The sequence below is a fragment of the Episyrphus balteatus genome, chromosome 2 (genome assembly GCF_945859705.1).
Source record: "Episyrphus balteatus chromosome 2, idEpiBalt1.1, whole genome shotgun sequence".
NCBI classification, from domain to species: Eukaryota; Metazoa; Arthropoda; class Insecta; order Diptera; family Syrphidae; genus Episyrphus; species Episyrphus balteatus.
The window spans coordinates 4,119,213-4,141,796 of NC_079135.1; the positions used below are offsets into that span (position 1 = coordinate 4,119,213).

The window sequence follows — 22,584 nt, forward strand, 5'->3', positions numbered from 1 at the left end:
AATTTATTATTGATTTATATTTAATGAATGATTGCGTTATATATTTTTTTTTAGATTTTTATGTGTATATTAATAGTAATGGTCGTTAAGGTTTTCCTTATTAAAAATTTACAATAATAAAATTCTTAATTTATTTTTTTGTTTTTCTTTTTTTAGACTTAGGCTAATATTTTGTTATTATTTATTTTTGTTTAAATGTAGAAAAATTGTTTATTACCTGCTTTATTTGGCCACTGTACGTTAACAATAAATTTTTTTGTTTTAAGTTGTTTTTTTTTTTGTTGTATAATGATTATTATTTTTGTTTTTGTTGTTGTATTTATTTTATTTTCGTTTGGTATTGATTATTGTTGAAAATTGTTTTTATATTTTTTTGTGGAGATATTGCTGTATCAATTCACATGCATGGTTACTATTTTTAGTTTATTTTATTTTACTATTTCGTTTTTTTTTTTTTTTGGAGAAAAAGAAAAAGTTTACTGCAGTTTTTTTTATACTTTAAATTTTTTTGTTTTTTGTTGAAATATTTTGAGAAAAATAAAAACGCATAAATTTAATGTTTACTAATACATCGTACAAATAGAAACAGGTCAAAAGCACCGATCTTCAGCTAAGTTTTTGTTTTGTATTTAAATATTTAATATTGTAAGCCTAATATAATTAATTATTTTTTTTTATGTACAATTGCATTTATATATGTGTTTTTTTTTTTATTTTAAATTAATAAATATAGCTTTTTGTTTTAGAGATATCATTTAATAGGAATATTACAAGTCAATATAAATTCTTGAAAAGTTTTTTTATTTTTTGTTTTTCGTTTATAGATTTTTTATATAAGTTTTTGATTAAAAATTAAATTAAAAAATCAATTTTAAACAAAAAACAAAAAAATATTTATTTACAAGGGGATATCAATAAATGTTTTTTTTTTTGTTGTTAAATAATTTCATGTTTTTTTTTTGGAAAAAAAAGTAGGTAATAAATGTGAACAAAATAAGGCAACTTTTTCGTCTTAATTATTGGGACTTTGAATTTTTTTTATGTTTAAGGTACATTTTGCTAAAATGTTGATAGATTTAGATAATACTTTGCATTTTTCGTTAATATTTTTTTTATGTAAGAATAAAAGTGAACACAAGGATTTTTTTAATTTTTGGAGGAAAAAATGAGGATAAATTAAAAATAATAAGGGTTGCCAATTATCATTTTTTGATGAGATCGAAATTTTGATTATAAGATCAAGGGTTTTTTTTTTTATATATATATATTTTTTTTAATAATTTGTGCTACACTTTCACTCAATTAATCTCAATTTAAAATAAAAAGAGAAAAAAAACTCAATTGATTTTTCTCTTCTTGCTCATACACATGTCAATTATTTATTTATAAATTTATGAATGTATTTTGTTTAATTCTATTTTTGTTTTTATTTACAACTTATTTTTAAACTTATTGGATATATATTTTTCTTTTTTCTTTTATTTAATCAAACCCTATTTTTTTTTTTTTTTTTGCTTCACATCACTTTTTTTGATTTTTGCATATAGAAACATTCAAAATGCTTCGCATCATATTTTTGTTTATAAACATTTAGTTTATGTACACTCAATAATCATTGGTTGATTAGATTCAATCACTGTTGGTCGAGATTCTTGCGACTGTGAGTGCGGATGCGAGTGTTGGTGGTGGCTTGTTACCACATATTGGTCACTGGGATTCGTTGTGGTATTGTTGTTGTTGCTATTATTTTGTACGACATGTGTCATGATATTATTTGGACCCTTTTGCATGGACGCCTTTATGGCTTGATGTTGCTGGTGTTGTTGTTGTTGATGAGACTGTTGTTGATGTTGTTGTTGATGATGTTGCAGGTGTATATGATGTTGATGATGCTGATGATGTGGATGATTGTGTTGCTGTAATTGAGATGTTGTTGCTAGCAACATTGTTGCAGGAGGTAAAATCTGATGTTGCTGTTGTTGTGATGCAGATTGTTGATGACCATTAGGATTGGTTAGCATCACAACTTGTTGCACCTGCTGTTGTTGCTGGTTTTGTTGCTGCTGAATTGTAAGAAGTTGCTGATTGTGTTGCTGGGAATGTTGCTGGTGATGGAGGGATTGATGTTGGGTTTGTTGTTGTGAAGAAGGTGCTGAAATTTGATGATGCAACTGTTGGTGGTGATTGTTTGATGGTGATTGTGCGTGAATTGTGATCAGTCGTGGCGGTGAATGATGCCCAATATGCCTTAAGTGTGGATGAGTGTGGGCATGGATTTGTTGCTGGAGTTCGTAGGCCTCTCGGGAGTCTGGCTCTGGGAGGTCTTTATCACTTGGTCCTGAAATTAAAAAAAAAGATATTGTAGACTTTTTTTCGAGAAATGCTTAAATTTTTAAATGAAGGGAAAAATGGAGAAAATCCTTACCTAAACACTCTGAAGTCGCTGCTGCCGCCATTGCAAGCTCTTCCTCCAAATTATTCGGCTTACAACTTGTCGTTTTCCAATGCGTCCGTAAGCCCGATGCACTAATATACTTCTTATCACATCCCTGACACACATACGGTCTATCGTTCGTATGCAAACGCTTATGCAACTTTAAATGCACAAACTGGGTAAATTTCTGTGGACACAAATCACAAGCATACGGCTTCTGTCCACTGTGCAGTCTCAAATGTGTCTTCAAATTCGATGTTGACGAAAAGCGTTTCTTGCAAATGTCACACTGATGTGGTTTCTCACCCGTATGCACTAGATGGTGCTTTTGCAGGTGTGCCAATTGAGTGAATGACTTTGTACAGACATTACACTTGAATGGTCGTTCTCCCGAATGTGTGCGAAGATGGACTTTAAGGTTTGACAGTTGGCCAAAAGTTTTGCAACAAACATTACACTCGTAATGCATTTTACCGTCTTTTTTCTTGAGTGGATACGGTAAAGACCGATAGCCCCGGGATCCTAACGAATTCGGGCTAAGAGGACTGCCACTACGAGGACAGGAATTTCCGTCGGGACTTAAGCTACTTGGTGGCGATATGCGTAGGGGAGACAGTCTTTGAAGTGGCGCAAGTGGTTGCATATGAGGATGATTCAACATCTGAGTGCTATTTTGTAAAAGATGCAAATTTGGTGTGGAACTTCCATGCAAACTCCTATCAAACGGACTATTGCTATGTGGCGGCGAATAAGTCGACGTCGGAGCATGCGATATAACATTCGCTCCATTCGAACTGGAGTAAGTGGAATAAGTGGTATAGGGTGGTGTTTGGTGGCCATCTTGATACGATTGAGTCGTGGAATACACGATATTTGGCGGTTGGGGGCTTTCGCTCTTGAGAACAGTTCTCGACGATGATGTCGACATCACAATATCTGTATCATGGACATGCTGTGTGCTAAGTGGTTGTGCTAGATTTGAGCTGGAATCTGGACTCACAGCATTGCCATAACGATGGGACTTTTTATACGAGTACGCCATCTCAGTCGGTGAAGTGGGCGGTGGTGTAGCATTTGGTTGACGACGTGACGATTGATCAATGCTGCTGCAACTTGTTGCTGCATTTCGATTGCCAGTTAGAATATTCTCTAGAATACTCGAGCTTGGTGGGGTAAATCGCATATAAGCCTGTGGTGGCGGCGATGAAGTTTCAGCCTCATAATAAGGCTTATTTAGAGGAACAATAGTGTGCGGCTCTTGGCTGCCTTCCAGCACAATCACTGTACTTGTGGCCGGTGTTGTTGTTGTCGTCGTCGAAGCGGATACCCTCTTCACAAGCTCTTCATCATCCATTGGGGCTGTTTGAAGAGTGGTTAAGACCATTTCTTCATCTGGCGTTGTGGATGACATCATTGTCGTCGTGGTCACCCCAGTCACAGTGCTGTCCTTATCAAATTCAGTCTTAATGCATTTGTTATTTTTGAACTCATACTTAAGGGGCAACTTCACTTTGAACTTGCGGTACTCGTTCTTATCACAATCGTTGAGTTTTTGTGTGATTACAGTCTCTTTGGGTTCGATGGCTTTCTTCGAGCAATCCAACACGTAATTGTGTTCGCTCTCCTCGCTGTCGCTAGAATCTTCAGGCGGTGTTAGACCATCTTCGTGGTATTCATTGCTGTGATAGCCTTCATCTGATCGGACTGATCGTACTGATCCGTCATTGGGGATTAGGAGTTGATGTTCGTAGGGGGCTTCACTTTTGTGAGAGATTGGCGATTGGACTTCTTTGATGTCCTTGCCAGCACTTCCACAATCACTCACCGATGGCGAACGATCACGCACGATCACTTGGATACGGTTTTGATCTGATGGCTCGGGTTTTAAATGCAACACACTTTGATGGCTGTTAGTGTGACGAAGATGGGGTTGTTGTTGTTGTAGATGATGTTGTTGTTGTTGTTGATGATGGTGTGAAGTGGTTGTGGTGATCGGTGGTGATGGACTTGGCGTGAGGGAGCCTCGTCTCGGCGGAATGTGTAAACCCATAACATAAGTAATGTGATTGTAAGCGACCTCTGGCGGGATTTCTGGAGCTTGCATGCAAGTGTAAGTCTTTTTTGTCGGCGCTAAGGCGGTTGACTCTTGTGATTCGTCCTCCTTGCTCTGGCAAATGCTATAGGTCACTCGCTCAGGATCAACATCATAGCCCAATCGTTTGGCAAAATCCTTACAATACCACACCATAAGCTCCTCATTGGGCATAATATCACGAATGGTATAGAAATATATATTATCCTGATGCTGACACGCTACCAAATTCATCACTGATAGGCTGTATGCAGAAGCAACATAACGCATCCAGTTCGATTGTGATCGATCTGAACCATCTAAATAGTAGAAATCATCATCTTTGAAGATCTGGAAAAATTACAAAGAAGAAAAGATTGATTTTTATGTTTTCTTCAAGGACTTTCAGGATATTTTTTTTTTTTTTGTTATGAGATAGAATAAAGCAATAAAAGCAGAGAGGATTTTTTATTTTTTAGTATTTTTTTAGAGTCAAATTCTACAGCAAAAGAAAAATAGTAATTTATACCTTGATGTTTCCATAGGTAACATGACACTGTCCCTGCACCTGGAGTATTTACATGAAATGGAAGATTTTGTTTAATTTTGATTGTAGGTTTGGATTTTTTTGTTTTAATGGAAAAAAGCGCACACCAATGATTTTTTTTGTTATTTGTTGGTTATTTTGATTAATAATGAAGGAAAGGAAGTTTGCATAAATTATTAACCAGCTTTTTTTTAGTTATTCTTATATAAAAAAAAAATTAAAAAAAGGACTTACCCGCCAGAAATATCTTGCGGCATTTTTATCGTTGGGATAGTTTGGAGTTGGAACGCCATCAAATGGTCCAAATCTTGTACCACGCGGTATAACACCGGTGCTCCATACTCCTTCAGTCTAAAATACAAAAAAAAAATTTTTGAATTCTGAAGATTTTTTTTGAAAATTGTAATTTTTTTTTGTTAATCCTGAAATATTTTTTTTTTTTTTGAAAATTCAATCCTGCAGGATTTATTTTTTGAAATTTCTGAAGATTATTTTTAATTTCGGAAGTTTTTTTTCTAAGGATTTTTTTTTTTTGAAATTTCATTTTGAACAATTTTTTTTTTGTTTTTTGAAAATTCTGAAGATTGTTGTTTTTTTTTATTTCTAAAGATTTTTTTCAATTTTGAAGAAATTGAAAGTTGTTAAGATTAAAAAAATAAATTTTGAAAGTTTTGAAGAATTTTTTTTTTTTTGAACTCTGAAGTTTTTTATTTTTGAAAGTTCTGAAGTTTTGCTCAAATTCTGATGATTTTATTTTTTAAAACTCACCTTAACATTTGGCGTTGATAACACCATCGATGGCCTTAATGTCAAACTCCTTGGCAGAGTTTTGTCCGCCCTATTTGGTACACCACGTTCACATTGTCCATCAGGCACAATATAAACAGCCAATCGCTCGAAATCCTCCTCTTTCATGCGTGTCACATCGTAATCCTGTGAACCGTCTGGCGAAGGACTTCGGCTATTGCTAGGCGGGCATATTGTTGTTGTTGGTTGTTGTTGTTGTTGAGCTGATGTGTTGGTGTCCATGATATTATTCATATTTATTTTTATTTTTTTTTTTTTGTAATTAAACTAAATTATTTTTTTTTTTGATTAATCTATCGCTGTTGGTTGGTTGGTTGGTTGGATTGTGTTTTTGTAGTAGAAGAGCATTTACATGAGTGTCCTGTTTATTTTTTGTTGATTTATGAAATGACAAACTGTAGGACAGCATTCATTTTGTAAAATATTCTGAAAAAATAAAAAAAAAATAAAATAAACGTAAGTATAAACTTTTTCTTCTTGGTTCGATATTTTTAGATTATGCAATGAAAATTCGACTGAAAAAGCAAGCACACTACGCAAGTTCGGCGTTAAAAGTCAAAGGCGAAGGTAAAATCATCAAAGACAGAAAAAAAAATGCGAAATAAAAATGTCACCCTCTTCAAATAGCTTTTTTTTCTCATAGAATTTTCAAAAGAAAGTGGGTTTGAAAAAAAAAAAATAAATAAATGAATATCCACACTGCACTATTGACACACATAATTACATTAAGCCAAGGTTATGGTGGTATATATTATATCCGCCACCTGCCTGCCATCATCACACATATCCTTGCTATAAGAGAGTAGGTTTTTTAAAGAATTCACTTTTACTTTAGGCACAAAACTACTAATACCTCAACCCCTTCCGCATTTTCTATACCTTCGCAAAAAAAAACCGCCGACAAAATCTAAGCTCTAATACCGTTCATTATGGTATACACGATATACCCCAACTGTTCGAATAGTTTAGAATTAATTTTTTTTTAAAGAGTACATAGATTTTCTCCCATTTCCCATTTACTTGTACATAGAAAACTAATGTGTATATACTTTCTATTTGTTGCCATTTTTAATTTAGCTTGATTGCTTTTGAAAAAACACATCTTTATATACATATACACACTTTTACACTTTTTTATTTAGCTTAACAAAAAAAAAAGTCCAAAACATTAACAAAAAAAAACAGTCCAGCTTTGAGTTTTTTGGCTTTGAATGTATTGCTTGTTGTTGTTGTTGTAGGTGTTTATGTGTGTATGAGAATTATTTCAATGGCGTTGTGTAGTTCAAGACTACAACTTGCACGACGTCGACTCGGTCAGACGCCCTCAATGGAGGTCTCGTTCATGGATTCAATTTTCGAATCCATAAGCTTCCCCCTTGCATACATATAAACAGAAAAAAACACCGATACCGACCGTCTTCGGCGCGCGTTTAAATTATACCTCGAACGACTGAAAGAAAAAAAAATACCCGCCGCCTTGAACCAAATAAAAGTCCGGCATTTTTTTCAAAAACTTCTCTTTTAGCCGGAAAACTTTATTAATTCACTATTTTACCTTAAATTTTGTTTTTATTTTCATTCTTTACCACGAAAGGAATAATACTTATAGGTTAGAAACGACTAAAATTCACATAAAGAACCGTTTTTTTTAATTTTTAAAATTTTTCAAAAATTTCTAATTTTTTTAAATTTACCAATTTATCAATATTGTGCGCGTTCCAAACAAAGTTTCTGTTTTATTTCTTCTTCTTCTTATAAAAATTCTTTCTAAACACTCATTAGCACTCTATATCGTGTATCGACAAACGACGACAACCCTTACTGATGCATTCCGAGATGCACTGTGCTATGATCGGTGGCACAAAAACTTTTCCAACTTACTTACATTAAACCGCCCAAGTTTGAGGACACACACAATAATTCTCTTCTCTCATTCGCATATAGCGCGAACAAATATAAGAACCAATTTGTATCTCAAAAAAAAAAAATTGTTTCAAAAAAAACTTCAACACTGACATCGAATTTCCACTACTGACCCAAATCTTAGAAAACATCGTTGTCAGTTTGTATCGTTATTGCAACGCGCATTGAGAGAGAGAGAGAGAGAGAGAAAGAGAGCGCAGTAGAGGAAGCCGCTGCTGCTGGTAGAAAATCGAAAACAGTTTCTAACATTGTGCAATAATTCTCCAATACATTCTCAGTTTTCATAAAATTCATTTTCACTTGCAATATATTGAGTATATGCACAGAACAGCACCATCACATTGCATGCGAAGAAAATAAGCTTTTTTTGCGAAAAATAAAAGTTTCCCTCGACTACCCTTGTTCTCGTTGGTGGTGGTTGTGTTTTCCGGTTTTGAGAGTAGGAAAAAGCTTTCCAGATTCACTCATCACTCGCACTAAGACAATTGCAACAGCACCAAAGTGCCTAGAATATTAAGCGCATTTTATAACTGAGAGCAGACAATTGTAAAAATATTGTGCAAGGTAAACACTAATACAGACACAATTCGAAATTGTACACGGAAGAGACTGACTCCTTAGAACTTTTTTGTACCACCTTCATCCCTCTATCATGCTCATCAAAAGTTCTGAGATGAGACGGGGTTGTTGGGGATGAAAAACATGATTATGGGGGGAAAGGGGGGGGTAGTTTTTTGATAGTGGTAGTTGCATTGCTATTTCACATGTGCAATACCAAAGTTCTCACATTTAAAATTGAAATCGAAATTTTTTCCACTTTCACCCCCATTTGACTGCCGTTGCATTTGCAAACCAACCCCCTCATCCCTCTCATCATTCCCTCCACCCTCATTGTCGGTGGGTTGTAGTCTATCTTCTTTTCACTACCTCCGACCGACTACCGACAACGACGTCGACAGTGTGTGAGTTCTATTTTTGTGCATTTTGTGTGAGTTTTGAGACGAGACAGAACCTATAACAAGCATTTTTAGGGGGTAGAAAGAGGTGAAGCGGTGTGTATTTTAGCGGCGAGGGGGATAGTGTTGTTTTTTTTTTACTTATTTAACCTTAAAATCAATTTCAAAATGGGCGATATGAGAAGAGATAAACGCAGGCACCTTTTTTCTAGCTTCCGTATCTGTGCATTGTGTATATGCAGTAGAAGCAAATTTCTAGTTGTTGTTGTTGTTTTTCTTAAAATCTATATATATGTACATATCAGAGACTAAAAGTATTTTGTCCTTGAGGTGTGTATAGGTTTTTTTTTTTTAATTTTTTGAAATTTTTATTTAAGGAACTACTGCAAAGTCCAAGGTAAAATAATTTATAAGAGTTTTGTTATTGTTGCAGGAAAATTGAAAAAAAAAATGTGCAAATTTTTTTTTTTTTTTTTTTCAAATTGAGGAAAAGTATTTATAAGATTGTTAATTGAAAGAAATTTTTATGAGTAGGCACTTATCTCTAAGAAAAAGATTCGAAAAAAGTCAGTTAAATGCAGTTTGAATGAAATTTTGAAATATTTATGAAATGTGCTACTAGGGGTAGTGAAAAATTTAAAAGGTATCCTTTTTTACTGCTAAGAAAATTTTGGCATGCATTGATATATATTTAAAAGATGACTTAGGCTACAACATTGAATTTGTAGTGAGAGATTCTAAAAAATAGCACATATGCAGCACATTTTTGATGAAATTTGTGATATTTTTAGACCGTTTACAGTATTTCTCCTATGAAATTTACATACAACCTGAAACAAAATTCTTTCAATTCATATTCAGAACTTATGACCAAAATTGTAAATGAAAATTAAAATGTGCTTCTAGGAGTTTTTTGTTTTCTAAATTTGCAAAAGAATTTTAAAAGACGAATAAATGCTTAAAAATTTGTTTAAGCTGATAGATTTTTGAAAATGGCACATATGAAGCACATTTTAAAAAATATGAACTGAAATTATTATTTTAACAAAAAAAAATGTGCTATTATTTAGAGAGCACGTGCTTTCATAAAATTGAGCACGATTTATTTAGTTTATGAAGCACATTTTCTTCACATTTTTTTTTAAATTTCATGTTCATCGAATCGAGTTTAAAAAATGTGGTGAGTTTTTTTCGTGAAAAATTTAAAAAAACTTAAATAAAAAATATTTTTAAAAAACTAAAATGTTTATAAAAGTTTTTAAAAATTTTTCATGTTGATAAAAAATCATTTAAAGAAAATTATTGATCAAGGAATTATCATTCAAATGACCTCTGAATATTTAAATATTTTTTAACATAAATTACTTACATTAAATTCTTGTATTTCTCCTCATTTGAAAAAATTTATTGCAATATTGCCTTCAAGTAACGAATTTTCCATACAAATTTACAACTTCAACTGGAAGCTTATGTAAGAAAAAATTATGAAAAAAAATCGTAGTTAATTAAAAAAAAAAACTTGATAAACAAGACGACACTTAAGCACCTTAGAATAATGAGAGGTTGTTCGCCAATTTATTTCTTTAGTTTCATGCAAAGTCCCGAATATACTTTCGATTTTTTGAAAATGAATAAATTAACAGAAAAAATTTTCTTTTCGTCAAGTTAAATAGTGAAAACGGTGCAAAAAAATAAGGAAAAAAAATGCAAAAAAAAAAAAAAGAAAATAAAAAGAAACAACTCTCAGTTAGAATAAGTCGACTACGACGGCGACTACGACGACAACGATGATGACCACATCTGACACCACTCTTACTTCGTTAGAATATACTCATAGTTCGCATAAAAATGCCACCTATTTTTGCTGGGGCGTTGCAGCAACAAAAGCACACTCTTTACAAACTAAAACTTAAATAAATATACGTTTTAAATCTATAAATTTACCTAAAGCAAAAATGTGTGTGTGAAGTAGGAAGTGTATAGTTTTTATAGTCTTCAAGGATATTTCATGTATGATTGCAGTCGTTGTTATTTTGTTGTTGTTGTTGTTGGTATGTGCAACATGTTGCCAGAAATAAATTTATTCATTTTCTTCTTACTTGCCACATAGAGAAGAACCAGGAAAAGAAGATACAATTTTTTTTTTGATTTCTTTAATTGATATAAGGGGGTGCAACACCCCCCTGTTGGTTCCTTTTCTATTATACACACACCGGACGGGGGTATGTATGATATATGATTGTAAACATTACATAAGTCAAGAACGCAGACAAACGTTGATTGACATTCATTTTTTTATCTGTTTGTTTACATGTAATACATATCTACAATTGTGCATACATTTGTAACACCCTGCTTAAGCTCTGGCAAACCACCCTTAGCTTAGAAAATGAAATTTTATTATTTAAATTTTCTTTTTGTTGTATTTTTAGTGAAACATAAGGAAATGTTAAGTTTTCTCAAATGAATGCGCAATGTGCATTGCTTTGATGAGTTGCAGAACTATTTTATAGCACGCATCACATGTTTGGCTGCATGTTTGTATATATGGGAAGGGAAAACTTATGGTGTTGTGTGGTGTGGCATCAAGAATTGCGGTTAAATTGCTATTTAATTAAAAACTGTGTGCACTTGGACTTGGCACGCATTCTATTTTATTGCTATTTTTAGAATTAACGTTCTGTTTTTTTTTTTTGTTGTTTTAATTTAAATTATATTTTTACTTTACAGAATAGAAGATGATTTTTATTTAAAAAAAAAAACTGAAGTGAGATGTTGGCTTCTAGTTTTTTTTTTTATGATGAAAATTGGGTTGATTTAGTATCAGGATTTTAATGAAACTTGTGTCATTTAAGCTTTTTGTTAGGGCTTTATATGATTTATAGTTTTATATTTTTATATTTTCATATTTTTATATTTTTATATTTTTATATTTTTATATTTTTATATTTTTATATTTTTATATTTTTATATTTTTATATTTTTATATTTTTATATTTTTATATTTTTATATTTTTATATTTTTATATTTTTATATTTTTATATTTTTATATTTTTATATTTTTATATTTTTATATTTTTATATTTTTATATTTTTATATTTTTATATTTTTATATTTTTATATTTTTATATTTTTATATTTTTATATTTTTATATTTTTAGATTTTTATATTTTTATATTTTTATATTTTTATATTTTTATATTTTTATATTTTTATATTTTTATATTTTTATATTTTTATATTTTTATATTTTTATATTTTTATATTTTTATATTTTTATATTTTTATATTTTTATATTTTTATATTTTTATATTTTTATATTTTTATATTTTTATATTTTTATATTTTTATATTTTTAGATTTTTATATTTTTATATTTTTATATTTTTATATTTTTATAGTATATTTTTATATTTTTATATTTTTATAGTATATTTTTATATTTTTATATTTTTATATTTTTATATTTTTATATTTTTATATTTTTATATTTTTATATTTTTATATTTTTATATTTTTATATTTTTATATTTTTATATTTTTATATTTTTATATTTTTATATTTTTATATTTTTATATTTTTATATTTTTATATTTTTATATTTTTATATTTTTATATTTTTATATTTTTATATTTTTATATTTTTATATTTTTATATTTTTATATTTTTATATTTTTATATTTTTATATTTTTATATTTTTAGATTTTTATATTTTTATATTTTTATATTTTTATATTTTTATATTTTTATATTTTTATATTTTTATATTTTTATATTTTTATATTTTTATATTTTTATAGTATATTTTTATATTTTTATATTTTTATAGTATATTTTTATATTTTTATATTTTTATATTTTTATATTTTTATATTTTTATATTTTTATATTTTTATATTTTTATATTTTTATATTTTTATATTTTTATATTTTTATATTTTTATATTTTTATATTTTTATATTTTTATATTTTTATATTTTTATATTTTTATATTTTTATATTTTTATATTTTTATATTTTTATATTTTTATATTTTTATATTTTTATATTTTTATATTTTTATATTTTTATATTTTTATATTTTTATATTTTTATATTTTTATATTTTTATATTTTTAGATTTTTATATTTTTATATTTTTATATTTTTATATTTTTATATTTTTATATTTTTATATTTTTATATTTTTATATTTTTATATTTTTATATTTTTATATTTTTATATTTTTATATTTTTATATTTTTATATTTTTATATTTTTATATTTTTATATTTTTATATTTTTATATTTTTATATTTTTATATTTTTATATTTTTATATTTTTATATTTTTAAATTTTTATATTTTTATATTTTTATATTTTTATATTTTTAGATTTTTATATTTTTATATTTTTATATTTTTATATTTTTATAGTATATTTTTATATTTTTATATTTTTATATTTTTATAGTATATTTTTATATTTTTATATTTTTATATTTTTATATTTTTATATTTTTATATTTTTATATTTTTATATTTTTATATTTTTATATTTTTATATTTTTATATTTTTATATTTTTATATTTTTATATTTTTATATTTTTATATTTTTATATTTTTATATTTTTATATTTTTATATTTTTATATTTTTATATTTTTATATTTTTATATTTTTATATTTTTATATTTTTATATTTTTATATTTTTATATTTTTATATTTTTATATTTTTATATTTTTATATTTTTATATTTTTATATTTTTAGATTTTTATATTTTTATATTTTTATATTTTTATATTTTTATATTTTTATATTTTTATAGTATATTTTTATATTTTTATATTTTTATATTTTTATATTTTTATAGTATATTTTTATATTTTTATATTTTTATATTTTTATATTTTTATATTTTTTTATTTTTATATTTTTATATTTTTATATTTTTATATTTTTATATTTTTATATTTTTATATTTTTATATTTTTATATTTTTATATTTTTATATTTTTATATTTTTATATTTTTATATTTTTATATTTTTATATTTTTATATTTTTATATTTTTATATTTTTATATTTTTATATTTTTATATTTTTATATTTTTATATTTTTAGATTTTTATATTTTTATATTTTTATATTTTTATAGTATATTTTTATATTTTTATAGTATATTTTTATATTTTTATATTTTTATATTTTTATATTTTTATATTTTTATATTTTTATATTTTTATATTTTTATTAAAATAACAATGAAAAAGCAATACAAAAATAATAACCTTGAATTTAGAGCTGTAATCAAAACCCGGAAAAGTAAAGTAATAATTATTATTGCCCTTTAAATTTAATTTCACCTACGCATCATGCAATTTTAATGTAAAGATGGAGAGAATAATTAATAAAAACGAAAAAAAAACAATAACTACTAATTATACGGAAAAGAAAATTTCTATATTGTTTATAAATTGATTAGAATATCATCTTGACCTTGGATTTATTGCACTGTAAAATGCCAATTGCATTTTCACACACACAAACTAAGGAAGAAAAAAAAAATTATTATCATGAAAATATAATGCTGATTAAATGTTTACACTTAATTATTAAAGTGAGTGAAATTTAATATTTGTTTTTTTTTTCAATTTTTATGGTTGACAGTAACTCATACCGATAAAATAAAACTAACATTTTTTTTTTTTTATTATTTTGTGTAACTGATAACGCAAATGTGCATGTGAATGATTTGCAATCAAGTTTTGTGTTTATAAATGCATCGTATGTTTAGAATATGATAGGGAAAAGTATTAAATTTCTAGAATAGAACTTTTTCCCTATTTCATAACTATTATTTTTCCTTTCTCTTTCTCGCTTATAAATAAACTTTTGTATAAATGTACTTCAAAACGAACCCCCTAACACCATTTCGACGCTGATAAGCGTATGGGAAATATTTTATTAATGCCATCAGTAGAGCAAATAAATAATAGAATTTGAAAAACTTTTTTAACTTTAATACAGTCAAACCCGTTTAAATGAAATTGATCTTTTTTTTTAACTTTTGCAATTGAATGCCAAAGATCTATCTTTTCTGACTTCAAATTGCAAAAAATATCAAGAGACAAAAACATTAAAAAAAAACCTTTAAAAATGTCGTTTAATAAGGATAAAAATAGATATTAATATATTTTCTGTCAAAACTGACAGATCTGTTGAGGCCAAGTGTGAACTTAGGTGGACACTTTCAGATTCAAATAGAATAGAAAAAATGATTCTATTTTGTTTTAACTAAAATAAATAACTTTTTATGAGTTTTAAAACCATTAAAGCGTAATTGACTGTATTATATTTTATGTGTTTAATTTCGTATAGAAAAAAAAACCTTCAAATATTATTATGATATATTCTTTTCTGACTAATTTCAATTCCTCTTCCCTGTTGATATACTATGTACATATAAATATTTTGTTGCATTTTGTTGAATGCGTCTCTGTGGCTGCTTGTAAGCTGTTTTTACTAGATTTTCTTCTTCTTATTTTTTTTTTATTTATTTTCATTTCGTTTACTTTTCAAACATGTAGATATAATATATAGCTTCTTTATACTGTGTGCTAAGGCATCTGAGAATAAATAATAGCTAGAGCCAAGAAGACGACGCAATTACACAGAGCTCATGAAATTGCACATTTTGTAATCGAACTTTTAAGCAAACTAACGTCAAATGATTACAACTACTGTGTGTGATGTGTGGTGTCCTTGAACTGATAAAATTTAAGTTCAAACAAAAAAACAAAAAAAAAAAAAAGTAAAATAAACGTTTATGAATGTTTAAATAGATTTTTGTTTTATTTAGCGTTAGCAGAATTAGATATGAGAGTGGAGTAATTTTTTTTTTGCAACAAAATTGAAAGGGTGAAGAATTTTTGTTCGCGTTTTGATTTCTTTGGAATTTTTTATAGTCAATTTAGGTTTATTCTAAAAATGTCAGTACATTTTGAAATTTTTGTATTGACTTTTTTTTTATTAGGTTTTTTTAGAGAATGTAAAAATATGAAAACATTTTTTTTAAATTATTATCAATCACCTTAAGTTTCTACTAAAAAAATTTAACCAAAAACAAGGAATGATCAAGACCGCATCCTTAACTATTCTTAAAAAAAAAAAATCTATCAGTACGATTTTAAAATCAGAGCAAACAAAACATATTAATAAAGTTGGTCTATGACGAAAAATTCCCAAAAAATGTTATTAAAATTTAGAGCCAACTGTGTAAATTTTCGACACATCAAATACTTTAACTTAAGGGTTAATAAATTGTCAACACGTGCCAATTTATTTCATAATTTTATCAGCAATAGAAATTTTAATATTAATTTTTTTCAATTCCTAGTTTTAATCGGTCACTGTGGTGTATGAGTAACCTTTTTTTTTTATGGAATAAAATTAATAAAAATAAAATCTATCGCTGATCGCATAATAAAATTAATTTAACTTTGTAAAACTTATTAAAACTATGTAATTGGTCGATATTGTATGGAGGAAGGGTGGTTAAAAGGGTTAAAGGGTAAGATACATAAAACAGAAAATTCACCTTTTTGGATTTTTTTTCCTAATTATGAAATATTAATGAATAAATAAATTTAAAAACCACGTGATGGGAAATATTTCAATTTTATTTTTCTATGCAAAATTAAACAAAGACAAGAAAAATCTACCAACAATATATCTAATTGCCCATGATTCTGGTAAGAAAATCAATTTAATTTTTGATTAAAAATTATTACTAGTTGCTATCTGTTTTTATTAATTATAAATTCGAGATCGTTATGATATTTACATCCATTAAATGATAATGTATTTTATTTTTATTAATTGGAGGTTAATAGGTTAATTTTAATCGTTTTTTCTCTCTCTTCTAAGTTATCAAAGCCAATTAAGTCTCGTTCATTAGAATGTGATATTTATTTGAAATAATAAAGATTCATTTTCAAACATGGATTTATCAGAATAAGAGGGAAATATTGTTTTTTTTTTTTTTTTTTCATAAAAATTGTTTTAAATTGCAAAAATTTTTTTCTCCAACCCAAACATTTTGAATGAGACATTTTTATTTTTGGGAAGAATTGAATGATTCCAAAAAAGTTCGATCATCCCTCCATCTCTTTCAAAAAAATCGAATCTATTTTAAGGTTGTCTGTCACCAATTTAAAAAAAAAGTTGACATGACTTTGGGAGACAGAACAAATAATGTAATATGCAACCCTAACAAATTGCACTAAACGAGAAATGCAAAAAAAAAAAACAGAAAATGATAATGACCAGTCAAGGCCAATTCACTCACCCGTGGAGATTCCCCATGTTCGCATACACACACACACAGACACACAAATACACATAAATATCAACAAAATAACAATTCACCCATCGAAATAAACTTTCATTTCTAGTTTGCATATTTTGTGAGCTTTTTTTTAAACAAAAAAAAAAAAAAAAATATATAGTTTTTTTTTCTCCAGTTAGATATTATGATGCCGATATGGATACATTTAAGGGGGGAAGTGTGTTAAACTAGGAAACACAAAACGAAAAAACACCCACATTCAGTCAGTTGTATAGTGAGAGAAAAACTATCGCCCTTGAGAGGAAGAGAAGTTGAAATTCACAAAAAAAAAAAAAAAAAAACAACAAAAACAAAAAACTATTCCCCAATGCATACATTTTTTCGAATCGAAAAGAGGGTGTAAGGGAGGAGAAAAGCTCTTTTCTACACGACACGCGTGCAACAAGAATAATTAAAAAAAAAAAATAAAAATACAAAACAGAAATAAAAAAATGCATCTGCTTTTCGATAGGAAGTATCTATGAGGGTTGTTTAGAATTTAAATTGTTGTTTATTACAACCGGCGCGGCAGAGTCGTGTGGGGTGGTGGGTGGTTTTTTTTTTTGTGGGGCGGGGGTTGCAGTAAAAGGTAAAATAGAGGATTATAATGACATAAAAAGTCAGACGTGCTTTATTGTGTGTGGGAAATATGTGTGTTAACTATGTATATGACCATGTTTGTTATGAATGCTAATAATATTCAATTGCGTGTATGAGAAAATAAAAAGTAAAATTAATTCAATTTTTTTCTGTTTATTTAAATAAAATACAAACATGAAATTAATTTACCTATCTATTTTATTTTTATAAAAAAAAAATGATTTTTGAGCATCCTATAAACCATTTGTTCAGACCTAACGATTTTTTTTAGACTTTTAAAATAAAAAAAATTATCAGGTACCTCAAGGAAGTGTTTTTGGTCCTATTCTTTTTATTTTTTTTATTTAAAATAGTGTTTTAAGGAAAAAAAGAGAATGATGAATGCCAAGAAACTTGTGGAGTTAAAGTAACAAAAACATTGCTTCCTTTAGACTTTTAAAATAAAAAAAGGCTGGGGTACCTCAAGGAATCGTTTATGGTCCTCTACTATTTATTTTTTCTTTGACATTATGTTGTAAGAAAAGAAAATAATGCATATTGCTAAGAAGTTGGTGGAATAAAAGTAACAAGAATATTACTTTTAAAAGAAGAAGACTGAGGTACCTCAAGGGAGTGTCATTGGTCCTCTACCTTTCAATTTTAATGGAAAATTGTGATTTACACAAACAAGAAAATTCAGAATACTATGAAATTTGTAGAGTTTTTTTTTTTTTAGGATCTCTGTGCAGTACATATATATTTATGTACGTTTAAAATCATATTTATCAAAGGTAGCTTTAAGCCTAATCTATTTTAAGCCCAGACAAATGGTTAGATACATTGTAAAAGATGCTACGAATTCCTTATACAGTTAAATAGATATATTTGATCGCTTCCTAATAAACTTCATTTTAGTAAAATTTTTCATATTCTAATGAAATACTAGTAAAGGCTCATAAAATATAAAAAATTTGCATAGATTCATCGTTAATCATTTATCGAAGCGGAACGATTTAAGATTATATGATTACTAACTATTTATTTGCTTATACAATACCTATTTCTATTGTATACAAAAATTTAAATGTATACAAACAAAGTATTAAACTATCTGTATACCTAAAGTGTGGTTGATAAATTATAAATGACAGTAAAAATAAAATATCGCTTTCGCTTATACCGATTATAGTATTTTATTTCCAGCAGTGGTGACCTTGAATATAAGTTTTTTTTTTTTGCTATTTTTTTTTATTCTCTAGTTAGTGGTGAGAGGGAGGGTTAAGGTGAATAGAGAGAATCTGCCGCACATGTCGGTTGGAAAAACATCAGAGGTAACAATAATAAATATAATTAAACACAAAACAAACTTCAACGTCAACACCGGCTGGACAATAACTATAACTTTGCAAAGCTGGCTCTGACTAGGGTGGGATGAGATCTGTTTTTTTTTTCTATTCATCAAAGCATACAGAAAAATAGTTTCATATGACAAAAACACATTTAAATTAAAAAAATAAAAATATTAAAAGGGTTGAGAGAGGGAGAGAAAAAGAGTGTTGATTTGATGTTATGGGGTGCTATTGTGTGATGATATAGCTGATGACAATTATTTTATTATTGTTACCTAACATGACGGAATATAACGTGACCACAAGCAATGAAATCCAATACAGGTGTTGGTGATCATATTAAAAATGCATTTTTCAAAAACATACTGTTTGTATGCCTTATCTCATCTCGCATCAACTCAATTTATAGCCTAAATGCATTTTGACTAAATTTAAATATTTTTTTTTATCTTGGTATTGGTAAAGTCCATAAATATACAAAAGTGATGAGGGGGATGGGGATGATGTTGATAATAATGATGATGATGATGATGACACACGCCTGAGCGGGTTTCGTTGCACTTTAACCTTGAATTTTCTGGCGCATGTCTAAGAGCCAGGTACAATATTTTCCTGCACATTCATTTCTCTTGTCAATGTGTGTTTTCAGTGGCAAGATTGTTGCAACAGAGCGAGATCTATATCATTGTATTAGTGTCTGTACGGAAGTTTCCCTTTTGGAACGAGGTACGAAGGTGAGGGTTGCAAGTTTATATTATTTAAAAAAAAAACAGACAGTACAAAAAAAAAAAAAACAATATGGAAAGAAGGAGAAAAAGCTAAAACCTTTGTGTCCGTGTGTCTACCACCCTCACCCCAGAAGATAGAAGTTTCCCATTGTTTTAGGAAAAAAAAATTTGTATGGACATTCGAAGAAGAAAATGAACCCGAGGGTTGATTGAGAAATTTTCTCTTTCTGCTAGCGCATAATGCGCTTTCATGCTTTCATCATTACTTTCGCTTCTCAGGATGCGAAATTTTGAGGTAGGTATACTCTTGTACAATCAATTTGTACCCGGCCGGCCTCTCTCTCTAAGTTTTATGGGAAGTTCGATTTGGGTTCCAAGAAAGATGTAAATTTATTTTTGTCCGACAAATTGATTATATTGAGAATGGGTTATTTGGGGTCAATTTTACAATCAAATATTTTTGTGTGAGCCTTGAGGTTAGAAAGAGGGTATATGCTGAAAATAGTAACAGGAGGAAATATAAATTTGAGCTTTTGCAAAGTTTTGAGCTTTTTTTCGGTTTGAAAAAAAAAAAAACAATTTAACAGTCTATGAGGGAAGATATAGAATTGTGAAGTCATATTTTGTAAATCAGGCTTGACTCAATTTTTTTACATTATTTCAAATAAGAAAGAATATTTTCAATTTTATTATGAAAAAGCAACTATGTATTTATTTTTTTCCAAAGAAAAACAGCCCAACAAAATGCAAACCTTTGAATATTTTTATCTACAAAACTACACAAAAATGTTTACACAATTTCTAGGTATATAATTTTATTTAATTTTTTTGAAGACAGAGATAATAATTTAAATAAACAAACATCAAACAACATGAAAAGTCAACAAAATTGCGCAGTGAAAGTCATTATCGAGGTACTTAGTAGTTTTTTTTTTTTTTTTTTTTTTTTTGTTAGCTATAAAACTGTTTTCCCTAGAACTAATCAGCAATTGTGTAGTTAAATAAATGATAAGACTTTAGTTGAGATAAGGTTGTCATTTTTTTGTGTGAACCCGCATTGGTTATGACATCAGTTTTTTTTTTTTAAGTAAACAATGCACTTTTTCAAGGCCAACACTATAGTTTTTTTTTCAATTTGATTTTTTTGTTTTGTGTTTATTTTCAAAAAGCTTGAAAGTCATTAACAGATACAAAAAAAAGCTTTTTTAATTTTCCTTTAATAAGAAACGTAAGATAGTATAGACAGGAATACTAAAATTGCTGATTTCACAGTTTTATGAGTGATTTGTTTTTGGAATAATAATAAAGCTTTCTCTATCTACTCAAATGCGATTGAAAGTGTATCGAAATTAAAAGCTTTGCCAAATTTAGTTGTTGTATATATTTGGTAATTTTATAAATAAAACAAACTGAGAGTTCAATGGACTTGGTTTACGTCTTTCTATATAGGTAAATGGGGAAGCTATTTTTGGTATTAATAGTTTTTTTTTTCTCAAATAGAATAATATTAAATGTGTTTATTTTGTACAATTTTGTTGCAATTTTTGTTTTGGGATAATTTTTGTTGGTTGTCAAATAAAAAAAATTAAAATTTAAAATAATGTAAAATTATAAAGTGTTAAAACATATGTTTAATGTTTGTGTAGTTTTTAAGCATTTGTTCTATAAAATCTGACAAAATTTCGAACGAATCTTTTAACTTGTAAATTTTGAATAAAAGAACAATTTGTTTTACAATGAATATTATAAGTATTCATAAGGAAATAAAGGGTGTTTTTTTTAATCAATAGCTTCCTTAAAATAGTAATATCTGTGAAATTCCGATGTATTTTTGACATTTTTAATACAAAATTTCGTATAGGTAGATTATGCACTAAGTTTAATGTTGCATACATTAAGGAGATTTTTGGCGTTGCTTGTTAAAGCTTTGTTCTAGTGAGGATTTTGATGAAAATGGGATTGGATGAGAACAATTTTTTTTTAATTGAAAAATATTATTGGAAAAATGGTAACTATAAGTAAAATGAGTATTACATAGCTATAAAGAAATAGTTGATATTTTTTGCGCTTCCAAAATGAAAATAAAAAAAGGTAAAAGAGATTTTGTTTCATTAGAATGGCGCCCAACAAACGAAAAAATTATTATTTTTAAAGGATACATCAATTAAATTGAAATTTACCTTTATCAACCTCTCAATTAGCAAAAAATATTAGATTTTTAGTTGTTAGAAGAAAAATCATGAATGAAAAAACAAAAATGTGAAATTTTGTAGTCATTTCGAAGAAGTGCTAAGAAATCTAAAATAGTAAATTTCGATTATTAAACTAAAGTTTCTTAGGTTTCTCATGAGCTATGCTTCACAGTCAATTAAACATTAGTTGAACATTAAGTTTAAAAAATGAAGTTTTTTTCATACGAAATCAATATTGTGAATATGTGTTGTTAAATTAAAATGAATGCTTTCGAAGACACAGTATTAATATTTGAAACCAATTCTGCCACAAAATAAATTTAATAATTGTTGCTATAACTTAGCTGCCAAAAACTTAAATTAAGGTTACACCGAAATTCATAAATTTTGTTCGAAGAAGTGCTCTGAACTGCGAGAAAATGCTTGATGGGTGTGTATTCAAGCAAATTTTGAAATTAGCTAAACATTTGTTATACATTATCACCAAATGATAAAAAAAAAATTCTCATAAGTGATACAATTGTACATAATTTTGGGCATTACATCAACATTTCCTCTCCGAATAAATTTAGAAATTTCAATTTTAACACTTTTTTATTTAGAAAATCAACAACAAAT

The 22,584-nt window shown here is 27.3% G+C and overlaps 1 protein-coding gene across 8 annotated transcripts in view; it reads right to left on the reverse strand.

Annotated features, from left to right (window-relative positions):
• Window positions 1–216: 216 nt before the first annotated feature.
• LOC129908973 (uncharacterized) overlaps window positions 217–22,584 on the reverse strand; it is a 35,741-nt gene continuing 13,373 nt past the window's right edge. Inside the window, exons 1-7 of one of the 8 annotated variants that reach the window (XM_055985830.1) lie at window positions 6,713–7,283; window positions 6,584–6,651; window positions 5,821–6,285; window positions 5,287–5,403; window positions 5,035–5,073; window positions 2,426–4,856; window positions 217–2,338 (exon numbers count right to left, since the gene is read on the reverse strand). In XM_055985830.1, the coding sequence (XP_055841805.1) occupies window positions 1,596–2,338; window positions 2,426–4,856; window positions 5,035–5,073; window positions 5,287–5,403; window positions 5,821–6,093 (3,603 nt within the window). In that variant the 5' untranslated portion in view covers window positions 6,094–6,285; window positions 6,584–6,651; window positions 6,713–7,283 and the 3' untranslated portion in view covers window positions 217–1,595. Of the gene's footprint in view, window positions 2,339–2,425; window positions 4,857–5,034; window positions 5,074–5,286; window positions 5,404–5,820; window positions 6,286–6,575; window positions 6,652–6,712; window positions 7,284–7,414; window positions 7,515–7,553; window positions 7,715–7,744; window positions 7,767–22,584 lie in introns of those variants that run through there. The other 7 variants (XM_055985832.1, XM_055985826.1, XM_055985827.1 and 4 more) reach the window with 7 other exon arrangements.